This window comes from Melozone crissalis, unplaced genomic scaffold (assembly GCF_028551555.1).
Source record: "Melozone crissalis strain CALT ecotype California unplaced genomic scaffold, PUWL_Pcris_2 ptg000005l_1, whole genome shotgun sequence".
NCBI lineage: Eukaryota > Metazoa > Chordata > Aves > Passeriformes > Passerellidae > Melozone > Melozone crissalis.
This window is the reverse complement of record NW_026535783.1, coordinates 58074262-58090951: the sequence shown is the minus strand read 5'-3', so window position 1 is coordinate 58090951 and position 16690 is coordinate 58074262. Positions and strand designations below refer to the sequence as shown.

At 42.4% G+C, this 16690-nt stretch overlaps 2 protein-coding genes across 2 annotated transcripts in view; one reads left to right on the top strand and one right to left on the bottom strand.

Annotated features, from left to right (window-relative positions):
• The window catches only part of IL31RA (interleukin 31 receptor A), a 33005-nt gene extending 28887 nt beyond the window's left edge, over positions 1-4118 (top strand). Inside the window, exons 17-18 of the mRNA XM_054289624.1 lie at positions 3142-3372; positions 3509-4118. Of these exons, the coding sequence (XP_054145599.1) occupies positions 3142-3372; positions 3509-4118 (841 nt within the window). The remainder of the gene's footprint in view (positions 1-3141; positions 3373-3508) is intronic.
• Positions 4119-8654: 4536 nt separating this feature from the next.
• The window catches only part of IL6ST (interleukin 6 cytokine family signal transducer), a 29903-nt gene continuing 21867 nt past the window's right edge, over positions 8655-16690 (bottom strand). The window contains exons 13-16 of the mRNA XM_054284201.1: positions 15932-16072; positions 14637-14733; positions 13263-13344; positions 8655-12403 (exon numbers count right to left, since the gene is read on the bottom strand). Of these exons, the coding sequence (XP_054140176.1) occupies positions 11678-12403; positions 13263-13344; positions 14637-14733; positions 15932-16072 (1046 nt within the window). The 3' untranslated portion in view covers positions 8655-11677. The remainder of the gene's footprint in view (positions 12404-13262; positions 13345-14636; positions 14734-15931; positions 16073-16690) is intronic.

Below are 16690 nucleotides of genomic sequence, written 5' to 3'. Positions count from 1 at the left end.
AACACCATTCCTATGCTCTACTTCCTTCAGCTCTTGAAAGAGAAAAGTGTAGAAAATGCTCTCAGCAGACAGAAAGGGGCACAGCTTCAAGCCAGTCAGGTATCTAACTTTACCTGAGAGGTTAACATGCCAGGGTGCAGGCTGTCCTGAGATGCCCCAACTACAGATCAAGGATGTCCTTTCCCAGGGTCCTGAATTACTCAGGTTATTCAAGTGAGCTTTGGGAGCGTGGAGAAGGGTGGAGGGCTGGCCCACAGCTCCTTCACTGGGGGATGAAGATTCTGGGAGAGTTTCCCCGTGGGAGCTCAGTAACAGAGCAGAACATCTCAGGCTGCAGTGGGCTTGTTTCACAATTCAAGCTGTCAAAGAAACTATGCTATAATATGGTGGTTTATATTTTAAAAGTGCTGCTTTAGCATTGACTAATGCTACAATTGAGTAGTGAGGTCCAGACTTTTGAGTTTGAATGTCTGCTACCAATGTTTTTCTCAGTCCCTTGGGCTGCCTTGATTTCCAGGCATTGCTCAACCCCACACTGATGAGTAGTAAGTCTGCTGAGCAGACTACAATTAGGATATTGTTTCTATTTCAGTGTATGACCTAATAATACTGAAGTTTCTGAGTACTTATTTCTTGGAAAAGTAGCCCTATATTTCCTGGGTTTGTCATTGCTCTGCTCAGAATGCAATAGTAGCCCAGCCAAGGCTAATTTCTGCAGAATTTTCACAACTACATGAGCAACTGAATGTCTAATGGAATTTAACAAAGAAGTAACACTTTTCATAACCACAGAAATGTTATGCAAGAGTATCTAGGGGTGTCAGAGACAATGAGCATAAGATTATAAACACAGTTAATGCTCTGGATGTCCACTTAGACCATCACTAATCTGAACTGAACACTTTATTCTGAAGTAAAAGAGCACAAAAGACTTTCTAAAATGTTACTATGGCAAATCAGGTCCTAATGTAAGAAATTTCTTTATTATACCAAATGAGCCTAACACCATTCTGCAGTGAATCTTTTCATAGCCAGTGTCTGCTAAGTCTGGACATGGACTCTATGCTGTATTACTGTTACTGTCTTAAAAAGTTAGCTGAGAGGGTTTGAGTTGGGGGAGGTGTTTAGTTTTTGTTTCTTTCTCCTGTTTGGTTATGTTTTGCTCTCTTTTAGTGTAGGAATTTATGCCAGCATCAATAGTTTATGAGCTACAGATATTTTTATTTACAAAATATGTTTCTAAATCCTCTGAACACAAAAAGGTTTGAGCAGTGGTGGATGGTGTCTTTGTTTTGAACATAAAGCTTTTTTGTCACTAGCATACTGCCCAGAAATGCTCATACCCAGCTGTGTTCATGGCTTGCTGCCTTTGCTGCCTGCTTCTCTCTCCCATGACCTTACAACTCCTTCCAACATGCTCCATGCATTTGCTTTCATCTCTAGCTATTTTTTTGGTTTTGTTTTATAGCTTGGCTCACAAAGAGGCTTGGATTATTACTTGTCTTTGGGGACTGCATCTCTCTTCTGCTTTTGCTTTTATTTTCTGGGAGCTTAATTGTTTTACGTTTCTGATTAAAGGCTTCTGCAGTTCTTGAGTCAGACAAGGTTTCCCAACATCTGATCTGCAAGGAAGGAAGGAAGCAGGGGAGTGTTGAATCATTTTGGGTGAAAAAGAACACAGAGGAGTTTAGTTTTTGCTATTTTTCACCTTTCTTCCAGCACAAAGGGCTGGTTCTTTGTTTGTAAGTACTCTCTTTATTAAGTAAAGGAGAATCCTGGAAATAAGCTGTGCATTACATCTCCTGATGCTCCACAGTGAGAGGGAGGGGAGCTGCTTGAGCTCAAATAGGCGTTGACACCATCCTTCGCTCCCATCCCTTTTTACCTTTCCTGTGCACATTCTCACTTCCCCAACCCTGCTGTCTCGATGCAAAACCATCAAACAAATTGCTGTGAAATTACCTAAGCCTTGGGTTTATTAGCAGGTCTGCTCATTTGTGGATATGGACCAGGTTCCTGATCTAAGGTAGCAGCAAGGTAGCTCGTTTCTCAGGGACTGAGCTGGCAATGCCCTGTCTAATACAGATAGAAACAGAGCTGTGTAAATCCCTCACAACCCTGCTTGTTTTGGGATGACTTGGGTTCTTTTGTTGATGTCTCCTCAGATAAATTCTTGTATGCATTGTCTCCAGCTTGTGGTTGTTCTTTTCCCATGACTGAGGTCAGTCTTGGGAAATTTTGTAATGATTGATTTTTTTCTTTAATGATAGGGCTAACTAGAGTTCCTCTCTAGAGCCACATGTTGTGCAAGGTTATCTGTTTACTTGGGGTTTTGTGGCCAAGTCTGAGTTTCCCTGCCTTTAAAGGAATTTCTACTCTGTCAATGTTTATTTATTTTTGGTGTTTCTATGCTGACATTTTTATTTAAGTTATTCCACATGCTGCACTTTCAGACAGTCTGACCTTTTTCCTACATTACAGACAACCTAATTGTAAAGACTGATACAAGATGTCTTATTCTTCAAGCTCATAAAATGATTCGATTTGCTTCCCTTTACAGATGTGTATCTCTGCATTATCTATCTAAATGGCATTAATTTATATAAATAAGTAAAATGGAGAGCCTTTCTGACACATGCAAGAATGTTAATAGTTTCACTTAAGGAAGATATCCAGCAGACAGAGGAGTAAAAACACATGCAGCAAATGGAGCATAATGGGGATGTGCTACAAGAGTTGTGCCCTGAGCAGGTTCTGGAGACATCTGCTATTGCCCTGGGGCTGTTCGGCAAACTCTTGTGTCTGAGACAAGAAGCTGGGGAGGGAAGGAGGGGCGCTCTTCAGGTGTCTGGCTGAACACAGCAAGTTCTGTGTAATGCATGATAAGAGGACAGCCAGAGTACGTTTTAAAGTTTATTACAGTGACTCCATTTAGGAAAGTTGCCTAGTACCAAAACGGGCAGTGTGCATGGGGAGGTGGTCCCGGGGGTCTTTGGTGCACGTTCAGCCACGTGTGTTCTTTTGCCAATGACACATCTCCTCAGAACGGGAAAAAGCCTTATCTGATCAAGCAGGAAGAGTTGTGCTGCCACAGGTTTAGTCCAGAAATGGTCCTCAGGAGCCTCGTGTTTTTTCCCAAAGCGGTGATTGCTTATCTGGGCGGAGCAGGGCAGAGATTCAGGCTGCAGCCGCGCGTGAGAACAGGCTTCCTGTCAGCAATTACAGCCCATCCATCGCAGGTCCGCCCCCGTGGGGACAAGGAACGGGAGACTGGGGCCGTTTCACGCGGAGCCGCTATTGTGAGGCCCCATCCGGGCACGGTGTGCCGGGCGGGATCGGGGACAATCCGATCCGGGTGGCAGCAGGCGGGCGGTGAGCCTGCCCTGACCGGGATTTGTGACTCAGGGTGATGGAAAACGTGGGCAAGGCTTTGCTCGCGAGCGGAGTGGAACAAGAGAAACCAAGCGGACCTGCTGAGCTGCCGGAAAATAAATATAACAAATATTAGACCCGCTCAGGAGCCGGGGCTGGAGCAGTCAGCCGGCCGGCTGTTACGGGCGGCGTGTGCTGCCCTCTCCCGGCACGGCCCTGGCGGGCTGAACGGGCCACAGTGCCGGGAGAGGCCAGGAGTGGGGCTGTGCCGTGCCGTGCTGTGCCATGCCGTGCCGTGCAGCGCCGTGCCGTGCTCTGCCGTGCTGTGCCATGCCGTGCCGTGCCGTGGTGTGCTGTGCCGTGCTGTGCAGGACCATGCTGTGCCGTGCAGCGCCGTGCCGTGCTCTGCCGTGCTGTGCCATGCCGTGCCGTGCCGTGGTGTGCTGTGCCGTGCTGTGCAGGACCATGCTGTGCCGTGCAGCGCCGTGCCGTGCTATGCCGTGCTGTCCTTGCCGTGCCGTGCCGCTGAGAGCAGCGGGTCTGCAGCGCTCTGGGTCCCCAGGCGCTGCCCAGGCTGCCCCACGGCCCCAGCCCCACGGCGCTCCCTCGCTGGTCCCAGCACGGCTCTGCTCAGCTGCACCCCAGGAAGGCGTGCCCGGGCACTCACAGCCCTACGGACACTCCCGGAGCAGCTTCACTCGGGATTCTGGCCCCAGAACCTGCTGCATGACACTGCAGCCGGGTAACAAGCTGTGCCAGCAGCAGCACAGGGCCAGCACAGCTGTGCCAGCAGCCAGCACAGCTTTGTGGCTCCTGCAGAGCTGTCCTCCCACTGAAACCTGCTGCTTTCCCCGACCCAGCTCAGTGCCCAGGCTGGCTGCGTGACTCGGGAGTCATCACAAAAGGAAAGCCAGGGCAACGCCCAGGACACCAGTGCACAGAACACTTCCATTTCCAGGCCAGCCTGGAGTCAGATTACTCATTGGGAAAGTCATACTACATCTCCCAGTTGGAGATGTGGGTCACCAGGGTCACTAGTGCTCAGCTTCCTTGGCTGATCCAGGAATTGCCTAGCTGTTTTGTAGGGAGTGGGAGGTATATTTTGGCTCTGCTAGTTATTTTGTGTGGATGGAGTCTGCTGGGAAGTCAGAAAGGCACTGGATCACCTTGCCACGAATAGCACAAATAACTGGAAAATACATGTAAGATGATTTTGCAGAGAGGTTCAGTGTTGCTGAACAAAGCAGAGATCGCCCAGCTGCACTGCCTGGGGCTGGGCTGGCAGGGCCCCTGTGCCCCTCTCAGGGGTGCTGTGCTGCTGCAAAGGTAGAACATGGTTAGGCACACCTCCTGCTCCTGTGCTCCAGACTCTGCCACGGGGATGGAAAACTGCTTCCTTCCAGGAACCGAGCTGCTTCTGGAGTTCTGAGTGTACAGAGCCCAAGCACATTTTCCGTCTTGTTCTGGCAGCAGGGAGCAGCCTGTAAGGGACAAACTGCTGCCTCCTCTTCTGCACACACTTTGTGCTCCTTGTGGAGCTCAACTGCACCAATGCTCATCAGCTGTGAGCACAGAGCAGCGGGACACAAAAATGCTATGGCTCTCTAGAAAGGTGAAGGGCCTTAAGTGAAACAGTGGTCAGGGAACAACTGTGCAGTAAACCAACATTTTGGAAAAGGAGTCTTTGCATCTAGAACCACCAAGCATTAACTCATGCACAACACACCTGGGATGGCTCTTCTGTGGCAATAATAATTTCTGGTGACATGTAATGGAACACCCCCTTCCCCACGCCGCTGCTCCCTCCGCTTTGCAGGAATCTGAGTCTGTCTATTCAAATGAGGGCTTCAGCCAGGAAGGGGGAGCAGTCTTTCCCCAGCTGCCCACCTTAAAGCCTTTTGTGAAGGTGACCAGCCTTTGAACACCCAACTCTGCTTTTTCAGTACTGTGATATGTTAGTACTTTTTAATACTGAGATATAAATCTGTGAGAATTCTCCACCCATGAGAAACAAAAGAACTAAGCCCAGATGAGACCGAGAGCAGTGCCAGACCCAGCCAAATCAGGGATGCCTTTCATGGAAATGGGACTGTGTAGGTAGAGAGGATTGTTCCTGTTTCCAGGAGCAATTACAAAGGCAGGACTAAACAGCATTCACCTGCTGCTGAATGTGGCCACAGGTGCAATGAGGTAGCCTTTTACCCAGGAGTGTCATGGTCATGTCTCTCTGTTTCTTGTGTGTGAAGCAGTGGCCCAGACCCTTCTTCTGTGGTTACTACTTGGTCAGCCTTACAAAAACACTGACTCCAGCACAAAAGGTAAATGTGAAATTTTGTTTTGTTTTTTTCTACATATTATGTACTACAGAAATGCAACATTCAGGCTCAGTTGGGTAACAAAGAGGAAGCCATTCAAAACTGACCATCAAAATAAATTGTAGAAAGCAGATTTTATATGACAATACACATGCAGGTTGCAAAAGAATAAAGACAGTGAACAGGTATTAAAACACATTTCCATACAGAGACAGCTTATGCAGCAATTTACAAGTTTAACCTCTGGCCGGAGTATGCAAGCCCTTTAAAGCTGGCATTCAAATTACCACTAGCTTAATCGGCCATACTTAGTTTAAGTACATAGCAAAATTTAACTTAATGTTTACATTCACTAGCCATCCAATCCAGCATCAAGGCACTTTCCTTGTTGGTACATCTGTTCCTGTGTCCCACACCTCCGCTCACCTAGATGCATATATTGGCACAGCAAACTGGGTGACCAGTAACTTCTTATCCCCAAATAAAAGCAATTGGTTACTAGACAATCCCTGGCTGTATCAAAGTGTCAGGCTAGATGTGACACTGTAAACAAAACTGGTGTATTAAAAAAAACACGGCAAGTTGACTGGATCCATTAACAAATGTGCTTTGATGATGAGAAGTGACAGGTGTTAACAGTTTCACACTGCAGAGAATGCCCATCTGCCACGCCCGTGATCCCCAGAGAAGAACAGCTGACACTTCAGTCTGAGCAGGAGGATGTGGATGTGGAGCTTTCCAGCCATCAGTCAACAGTTGTGCCATAAGTGTTTTTCATCTATTGTTACAGAAGTGTGCTTCTGCAGAGTAGCAATGACATTATTGCATATATCCCCTTCAGGTTGTCTTTGCAAATAAATACAAGTACTGGCTAAGGCTGCATTCTGGGAGGCACTCGCTGCCCACCCTCTCTCTGCACTACAGTTAAGAGGCAGGGAAGCAGACAATTGTTGAAATCTGGCCCTTCATTACTATTTTTAGGTTTGTTTTATCAAATCTTGTGGCCTTAGAAATGCATCCTTGTGCATTAAGTCAGCACTGCTTTTATTTTCAAGAATGGCTCAGATTGCACAAGTCCTACAAAGGAAACAACAGTGAAAGCAAATTCACATGATTTTTAGGTGTTTTTTGTTTGTTTGTTTTACTGATGCTTTCACTTTAAAGGAAGAGAAATGGAAATTCATGAATCCAATACAAGATACTTAATTTCAATCTCCTCCAGATTTTTGCACTTATACCTCCACTTTACTGCAGTTTTCTGGATCAAAAGCAAAGCTGAAGACTTGGGTTGGCTGCAATTCCCTAACAGCTGTTTCATGACAGAAGACTCAACATTTTTATATAAACTTCTCCTGTATAATACTACAAGCAACTCCTGGAATTTAAAATGGCTATATGTATCCATCCTTGCAGACAGACAAGAGGTTATGGGGATTAAGGAACTCTTACAGTCTCAGTCAAAGAGAATGTTTTAACCCAGTTAAAGGAATGCACTCAAATAACAGTTAATCTCAGCTACAACCACTGTCTAATGGGGAAAATGAACTAGTGTATTTAGTCCCATTTAATGCACATCAATTACAATGCAAAATGTGTACGTCCTGGAGTGGGGCAGACTATTAACAATCTGACAGTCTCTGGAGTTTCAGATCCTACCGAGAAGTCAATTCCATTGCAGCATACACTAATGCGGATCTTGGGTATCTGAGACCTGCCTCTAATTAAACTATTACTCAATTTAAATCAGCAGAGGTGACCCCACATACCGGGCATACTGATGATTGCTTTAACCACCTGACAAGGCTCAGGATTTACAGAGCTGAAGCTCTCACCCAGGTTACAGGACTTGTCCAGAGCCCAAGAATGGGACTCAGCCCTAGCATGCAAACTCCCTCATCCTCCCAGGGCCAAGATTTCTCACAGCTTTTGCTACTGTACCAGGCAAGCACATACTTGTCATAAACTCTCCAGAACAAAGTTTAAAAAAATTTTTACTCTGCTGTGCTTGTACTGCCACGTTAATGCGGAACAGGAAGATTAATTTTCTATAATAGCACATATGAAGCAATCCCAAGATTTTCACTACAGCAGGAAAGGACATTCCTAGACTATCCGCCCTAAAAGTGAGCCAACACACTCCAGAAAACAATACCAATCATCTCCTGATCTAACAGAACCACCACAATAGAACTACAAGGGTAATATATTCACTGCTCTTGTAAACAGAGGAGCATTATTAACCAGCCTGCATTTAAGAGGTTTTTCAAATATGCTAATGTATTTCTACCAGCCTCCCTTCCTCACCACCAAATTAACAGTCCTTACAACTAGTCTTCCACCTGTACCCAAAAAATTCCAGTCCAGGAAATCAAAAGGGACATGACTATACTGAAATGTGACTTTATTAATGCCTTTATTTTGTTACGTGCGCCAATAGCCATTGGTGAAGGGGGTAGGGAAGGTGGAGGAGGGAGAAAACTTTTTCTTAAGCTCCTATGTTAGGGCCAAGCTCAGAAAATTTCAGTGGATTGCTACAATTACAATGCAATACTCTTAAAAACCTGTATGCAACTGTTTGATACACTTAGATTTTTACAGTCCAAAGTACAAAATCTTGTTAAAGCCTGAACACTGCACAATGTATTTGGCACCTAGGTTTATGAACTAGCTGTATACCTGTTATTCATATGTATTGTGGCTTCTACAAGCTGTTCACCCACTAGGAGCTCCCGCTTAGTCTTTATTTTAGCCCTAGATAAATGCTCTATCTCAAAAGAGAGCCTGTCACTCCCAGCCAGCCAGAACCATCTCGAGGACCCACTCAATTCTTAAAGTTTGTTACCACTGGCCCCTAAATGAAAGATACCAGAAATGACAGCCAGAACTCTTGTTAGCATAGATTTTAAAAATCAGAATCTCTTGCTGCTGTTAAGCAGCAGTTAAGTTTTGAGTGGTCTGTGATTAACAGCAACTGAGAAGAAAATGCTTTCTCTTTACAGAAAGGCAAGTAGCAACTTAAGGACTACCTGACATTCTCCCTCAAATAACATATGCTATCAAAAGTTAGTATTACTGAATCACAAAAACATATTAAAAAAACTCACCAACGTGTTTTTGAAAACATTCAGACCTTTGCAGCACTGTTTAGACTACTGTCCTGTGGTGACTTTAAGATGCTTGTATCCCCAGTTGTCTGTTCTGTTTATGCTGGGTATAAGTTCTGCACCTTTAAGACTGGTTCTGAGAGCTGAGGGGGGAGAAGCAGCACAGAGTTTGTTCTCAGGGACTGCCCTTGCTCCCTGCATCCTCCTCACAGACTGCACTCTCTGCAGCACGCACAGTGGAGGAAGCTCTCCTTTGCTTTTAGTTAGTTTTTAGCTGGCTGAGGCAGACAAGTTCCCCAGACTGTGGCTTTTCTTTTTCTTGGAGCTGTTCAGCCCTGCTCTGAACTGAAAACCCAGAAAAACACCGGGAGCTCACACCTGTGGCTACTGGGAACCAGGAGGTGGCATTGTCCAGCATAGGAGGGATGATAAGAGACTGAGCAAGCCAAGGTACACCCCACAACAAGGACTTTCTGAATTTGCCATCTCTTCAGAACACTGAGAGATTTTAGTGTTTAATATTACTCATTTTTTATGCTTGCGAATACTTTGCCTGTAAAATAAACAGCTTTTTTCCCCACTTTTCTCCAAGGAAATCTTTTCCCAAAACAGTAGGGGGAGGGGCTGCTTGCATTTGCTTTTTAGAGGGACCCCTTTGAAAGTTTCCTCTCAAATTTGCCCTAAACCAGGACAACTACGAAGCCAGGTAGTGGCCCATAATACTTCAGAGATGAGAAGATGGACTGAATGCAGTTGGCTGCTGGGCAGTTCTAATAAGCATGCACACTGCCCAACAGAGACTTTCCCTTTTACTTGTAGTTTCTACAGTCACTGTGAAGCCTGCATAGAGAAGAGAACTCATCCCCCAGTAAAGTAACTGCTATTTCTTCCAAGAGGAATGCGTTCCAAAAAAGGAATGCTTCTTCAACCTCTGAAAAATGAAAGATGGTTTCTCTGCTGTCTCATGACAGCAGTTTTCATTACACCTTTGCCCTCTGAGAGGGAGTTCAAAGGTACTGAGGTGCAGTGTGGTGAAAAGGAAGAGGACTGGTCTGAAGAAAGGTCTAATTATAGTAAGCTGAAACATAGCTTTTTAATTAAAAAAAAGTGCCTAGATACAGAAAAATACTGTCAGGAGAAAGGAACTGTGGAATACTGAAATGCATTCCTGACTCTGCATTCTTGATCTGTTTTAAATATTCCAAACTCCAAGAGGTAATCTTACAAATTTACTCTTGCACTTGATTTCTTTGTAACAAAAGCATAATTCACATGTGGACATTTACATGTACACCCATCCTTCCACACAAGCTGGCAGACAAGGGAAGATGAAATGATACTGACACAGGCCTTTCAAGGGCATTTAGCAAGTGCTCTGCAGAACAGCAGTACCAGAGGTCACAGCACAAAAGGTTTCAGGTGGTCTTAAATACATAGTTATTTTGCTGAAGGAGAAATAAAACACTTGTTTTAGTCTCACAAAACAGCATTTAGTGTTTTGAAATACATTTTTGTTAGTGTCAGATTAGAAAGCTGACTAGCCTATATTAGATTCAGAATTAAAAAAATCTTAAAGAATGCCATAAAATTTCTGGTTATCACTGGAAAAGGGGTTTATTGTCCTGTAATTTAATTTTTGTTTAAACACTGGTAGAGGAAGTTTCCAAGAAATGTAGCTTCCTCAAAAAATATAAACTATGTGAGCAGGGAAAAAGTGAGACATTAAGAAAAAAGTCAGGAATTTTAACAACCACTGAAGTGTGTTTTGTGGCTCATGATTGCTAACAGAGATGGACTACCAGCAAAGTTCAAATTCAGAGTATAGGTTTTGGTGTTAGTTCCAAGAGCACCAATGACTTCAATGCTTTGGTTGCTTTTAGTTTCAAGGATGTCCTGCAGTTATTAGCAGCGAGGTTACAGCACACTAATAGCTGCAGTCTGTCAGGAAGAAGGTCAAATTTCCTTTCTCCTGAGCACTGAGCAAAATGGTAAAAGCTTACAGCTTGTCACTTGAGCTGTACACAACAAAGGTGCACTTACTAAACAGAGGCATGTATGATCACAGAAGTCTTATATAATCAAACAGTGGCTGGGGTACAAAGCCTTAAATAACAGCTGATCCGTGTTGTCATCTGATTTCCAAACTTTTGACTATAAGACTGAATTGCTGTGCGTCAAGTTGCAAGGCACATTTTTCAGGCCAAATTACTCTATAGTTCATGTGTACACATATCTAAATGTAGGTAAAGTATCAGTTACTATAGTAGAATTCAGATTCAAGTGATCTTGGTGTTTTCCTATTTGTACAACATAGCAAGTTCTATTTAATTTTTATGGGTTTTAAACATAATTTGCAGGTCTGGCAAGCTGAAAATCGAGACACTGGGCCAAAATTCAGTAAGTCAATTAAGTTACTGAGAAGTGTTTCACACAAGTATCCTTCCATGTCAGAATACTGAGCTTCAGTCTTACTTTTGCACAAAGCTGCACTGTGCAACTAGAGCTGGCTTTTTAGGCTCATACTGCCACGCATCAAAGTGTTTCTTCTGGGAGGTCTATTGGCTGATGTGGATATTTAAAACTTGACCTTTTCAATCATGTGAAATTCTGTTATGAAGAGATACAAAACGCCCAATGTAGCACAAAGGCTTGTTCAGCTATCCAGATGTAAGGTTTTATGTAGTGCATTAAAGTAAATCTCCAGTAGGTCTGGACTGGAAATTTTCCACAAAAACAGTCCTTACTGTATTTTGTCAAATTACTCTTTGCTTAATTTCAGTTTTTCTATCTGCAGTAAGATAAAAATACCTAGCTTACTTTATCAGAAACACAGGGGAAGATGTGAACAGGCACTAAGGAAGGCCTAAACAGAGCCAGTCTTTTCTCTCACTGAGGCATATAGCCCCCTTGTCTCACAGTCTGTGGGAGGTAACTTTTTGGCATTTCATCAACTGAAAGTGGATTTTCTTCCACTGTTTCAGGTCTCACAGTTTGTCCTTCAGTACATGTCTGTAAAACATTTGATACAGCAGCTTCCTGGGTATTTTTTTCCATCCCAAGTCCCAATGGCTGTGAACTCTGACCTGAGATCTGCAGCTGAACAAATCCAACAAGATCTCCCTCATTAGCATGAGTAATCTGCTTTGTTCTTTCAAAGCATGGCCTGTCTGTGTTGGTTTCATCCTGACCACCATTTTGTCTGAAATACTGCTGCCTCTGTGGTGTACTGTCAGCTCCTCCAGCATGATCCTCTGATCTCTCTTCTGAATCTAGCAGGGGCTGAGTTGACTCAGACCTTGAGAAGACTTGTACAGGTGTCTGGTCTCTGTAGCCATTAAGCACCACAGTCGAGTACTGCACTGTGCTCGAAGTGTTCTGTGTTGTTTCACCTTCATCACTGTCAGAGACACTTTGCCTAGGAGAAGACATGCATGAGGATCCTCCAATACCACTGCTGTGTCCTTCTGAAGTACTTTTTTCTTTTTTAAGCAAGTCAAAGGGTTTTAGATCTTGTTCTGAAAAAGACTTCTTGTCATCAGCTTCTATTTCTACAACGCTTACATCTGTAAAGCTGCCTTCTGGGTACATCGAATCTTTGGAACTGATGTTATGCTGAAAGAAAGAGATGAATGTTGCCTAAGAGGAAGGTTAATGTTACAAATCAAAAGCCCCAATAAATATGAATTTTTATTCATAATGTCTTTGATTTTCTTCATCTGTTTTCTCTTTACTAAGTCTGGCAATATCTCCAAAACATGTGTTAAAAAATGAAGGATACAGCTTTGTTTCCAATACAGAGTCTTAATTATGCAGCTATTCTAAAGTGATAGTAGATATGTGAGCAAGCCTTTGCTCTCATTTTAATTATTCTTAAGAGCTGTAAAGAAGGAAGCATTTGCTGTGCAGCACAAGAACATTCCATACTGAGAACCATACATTACTTCAAGTAATGTCCTCAACATCAGAATATTTCTTTAAAGAAATTAGCCACAGTTTATTGAAAAGAGTTTGCCTGGTCATTCATCCCACATATGGCATAAATTTAGCTGCCATCTTCTCATTCAGGAGGAACTGTTTATAGTCTTCTCTCTCATTCGTGACTGAACTGTGCGAACAAGCCACTTCAGGGTTTTAAGAATGGGAATCATTAATTGTTTACTTAATGCTGATTTCCCATGAATTAGCAAAGAAATGAATACTTGACCATTCCAACTGGTAAGCTGAAACTAACTCACAACTTTAAAGCCCATGCTGGACTGTGAATTTGTGCTAACAGCCATGTAAATCTAATACAGAATCTACAGATGCAAAGATGTCTTCTAACCATACTGTATCACAATGTCAATAAAACTTCATATTCAAGTTTTTCCTTGAAATCCATGTCTGCTAAAAGACAGAAGATTCCCACCAGTTATTTTATCTGAAACCTTGCAGACTAGGAAGATATAGGATGCAGAAAGGTGAGTATTACCTTGGCTGGAACTTGAGGAGACCACTGAGCAATGTTACTCTTGGATGGATCAGGTACAATAGGCCAGATATGCTTCTTAATTCTGTAAGGGATTAAAAATGGAATAAAGTCATAAGATGCACTCCCCAAATTCCGTGTTCATAGCAACTACAGCAGAATCCAGAACACCACTCCCTTACATTGAAATGTTGTATTCGAAATAAGAATGCTGTCTGGGTTACTTTTCATCTTTGTATAAGGCTGTACTACTTCACAAAGCACAGCACTGCACTTAACTCCTCCACACATTAGATGTGGCTATCAATGTAACACAAAACAACTAATGGTAACAGTGAGAGATTTGCAAATTTATAGCACCCTAGAATGTACAGAGCTATTACTTAGGTAGTTTATGATGCATGAAAATTCAATCCTACTTCTTTTACTATAACGACAAATACCAAAGGTCAAAAACTAAGCTAACTTCACAACTAAAAAAAAAAAAAGGAAGAAAAACTTACTTTGTAACTCTTAAGAATGTACTGTTACTTAGAACCAGAAGCTTCTGTTGATACATCACCCCCAAGCAAACCAGCTTTGAAACCGACACACCTATCCTGCTCTTTATAAACAGATCCAACAACAGATCCTCTGTTGAGGAGGAGAACTCTGAAGAACAATTCAAGATGGGCTTTCCAACTGACAGCCATTAAGAACTAATTTTAGGAGCAGCAGGGAGGTCATAAGGAAAAGGGCATAAAATGCTGTCTTCAATTAGAAAGAAAGGAAACTTGGCAGGGGACATAGGAGAGGTGCTACACCTTGCAGGGGAAACACTGCAGCAATGACATCTTGGTTAAAGCCACAGACAAGAGCTCTGGGGTGGGGGAGCAGGAGGAGGCAAGTTGCTTCCCAGAAGTCTGTAAACAGGCACAGTTACTGCAGATCATGATGTCTGCCTAATTTTTTTTTTTTTTTTGTCATAAAGCTTCATGTTCGTTAATGCTGTAATTAAACAGCCCAAATACAAGGAAGATATTTCCAAATCTTCACACCTAGGGACCATAACTCCATTCGCAGGATGACTAAGAAACAGTTTATCCTGATCAAAATCTAACAAAGCTAATCCTAGTTATATCCAGCAAGAAAAGCATTCATTTCTTGCACTATTGAATCATAGAACATTTAGTAGGTGTGTAATTAACAGTAAAAAATTAGTATCAGAAGAGGCCCTGATTTCCCATGGAAAACACAGAAGTTTTTAACACCAATCAATATATGCATGTTTTAACTTTTTTTCTGATCTAACTGAAGAGTACTTAACTGAGTTGGTATAAATCACTACCATTTCTGTTATGTTCAGAAATATAAGAGGAAGAGTTCATTTGTACTTACAGGTCATGTTTGTTGAAGCAAAACAAAACTCCCAGAAGCACAATCAACAGGAACGCTAGACACACAGGTACAACTATGGCTTCAATTTCTCCTTTTCCTGAAGGAGGCAAAAAGAAGCAGTTACAGCCCACTTTGGTATTTATAGCACTCAATAGCAGTACATATTTCCAAAAGATTAGGGAGGACCTGAAACTGAAATATGTCAATGCTCAGTCTTAAAGCTTCACATTCAGAAGAACTTTTTCACTATATGAAAAGTATCTTCTGGTGGAAACACGAAAAGATCTGCCCTGACAATCTAGTGCCTTGCATCAACAAAAAACCTGGGCTGATCTAGAAGCTGTAATACTGACAGAACAAATAATTTTGTAGCTGGGCAGGTATGACAGTAACATGGCCAATTCATCTGCAGCCAAGGTATTTCAGTGCTCCACAGCTCTCATAACACAGTCCTGCTCAAATAAGTAAACAACATCACTACTCATCCATCAGTTTATTCTGTACATGAAGCTCTCTTCAGCCTGCCAACACCAAAGTCTGCATTATTGTTACGTATTCCTTCTAATGTAATACACATTCTTAAGTAAACCTTGGGGAATGCTTAGGGAAGAGCAACATTACACAGAAAAAAAGCCTCCACTAAATTTAAGTGTCTTCCACAATTAAATTCAGTTAGTAATGTTGCTGTTACCCTTAGATATAAGAAGTACTCTAAAGCTGAACATACAATAAATTTAACTATTCAAAATGAGTCTCTGTAAAGACCTGCAGAAAACTTTCACAGTGATATGAAAGAACATGAAAGGGCTCTGAGAATGCCCACTGGTACCTACATCAGCAGATTAAGATACAAGCACACATCTCTATAGTTTCTTCAGTACACCTTATCAGGATTAAAACAAAGACTCTGACTAGGGGTAGATGCCATTGGACACCAAAAGAGACAAGGGCACTGGATAAATCCTAATGACTCCTTAAAGGTCAGGGCAAAACATTATAAACTGAATATACATAAAACACACCCAAACCAGCATGCTTAATAACATAAAAAGTGCAATTAATGAGATTTGCAGAGCATATCTTGTTCTCTATATATTCAGAAAAATCCTGACTAAACTACCTCTTAGTGAAAGAGCACTAGACAAACCACCCAGGTATTATGAACATTGCAAGTTGACTCTAACTGAAACTCTAAAATAAAATCACCTTCCTCTTCTAACACATCTTTCATAGAGCCCTGCTGTACTGCTGCAACATTAATTCCTACTTCTACCAATTGTGCCACTCTGCCTTACCAAATTTTTGTGTAGTAAATGTGAAATCAGGACCGGTCCTGCTTCCATTATCTGTGGATGCCATCATCCGCACAGTATACAGCGTGTCACTGGTCAGAGAGGAGAGGGTGTACTCTGTCTTGGAAGGATCCACTGTCACAACTAAAGAGAAGAAGAAATTGTAGTTTTCTATAAACTACAAACAAATTGCATCTCCACAAAAACAGCAACATTAAGGCATCAAGACTGCAGATGTGAAAGATAGTTTTAACAGAACATGTAGCAGATGGAAAACGGAACAATCAAAGACTACAAACTTCTACAAGAAATGCTGAGATTCATTTGTTTCTGTTTAGGTGTCTGAATTTAGTCTCTTTCTATATTTCATTTCCTCTGAAATTTCTTCCCCCAGAATGCATCTACAAACTAAACTAGTAGTATAATTGAGGCTTAAAGTCTGCCTAGTAAGCCAAATAGATAGTGCTAATGAAGAACTGCTAGTACTGACTAGAAAAAAAACCAAGGTAAGGAATAGTAAGACATAGGTATGGCATAAGTACCTGGCCCTTCCAATTTAAGCAAATCTAAAAATTAAAGTTTTGATAGTGCCAGATGCCTGTAGTATGCCTGCAGGTCATATACACTACTGAAAACTAAGATGCACTTCAAACAAGATAATTTACATAATTATATATTGATCTACAGCTCCAGAAAGGTTAAAAAAACTCCTTCCCACTTCCTTTTCTTAAGGTTTTACCATAGTTAAATGCAGTCAACTCC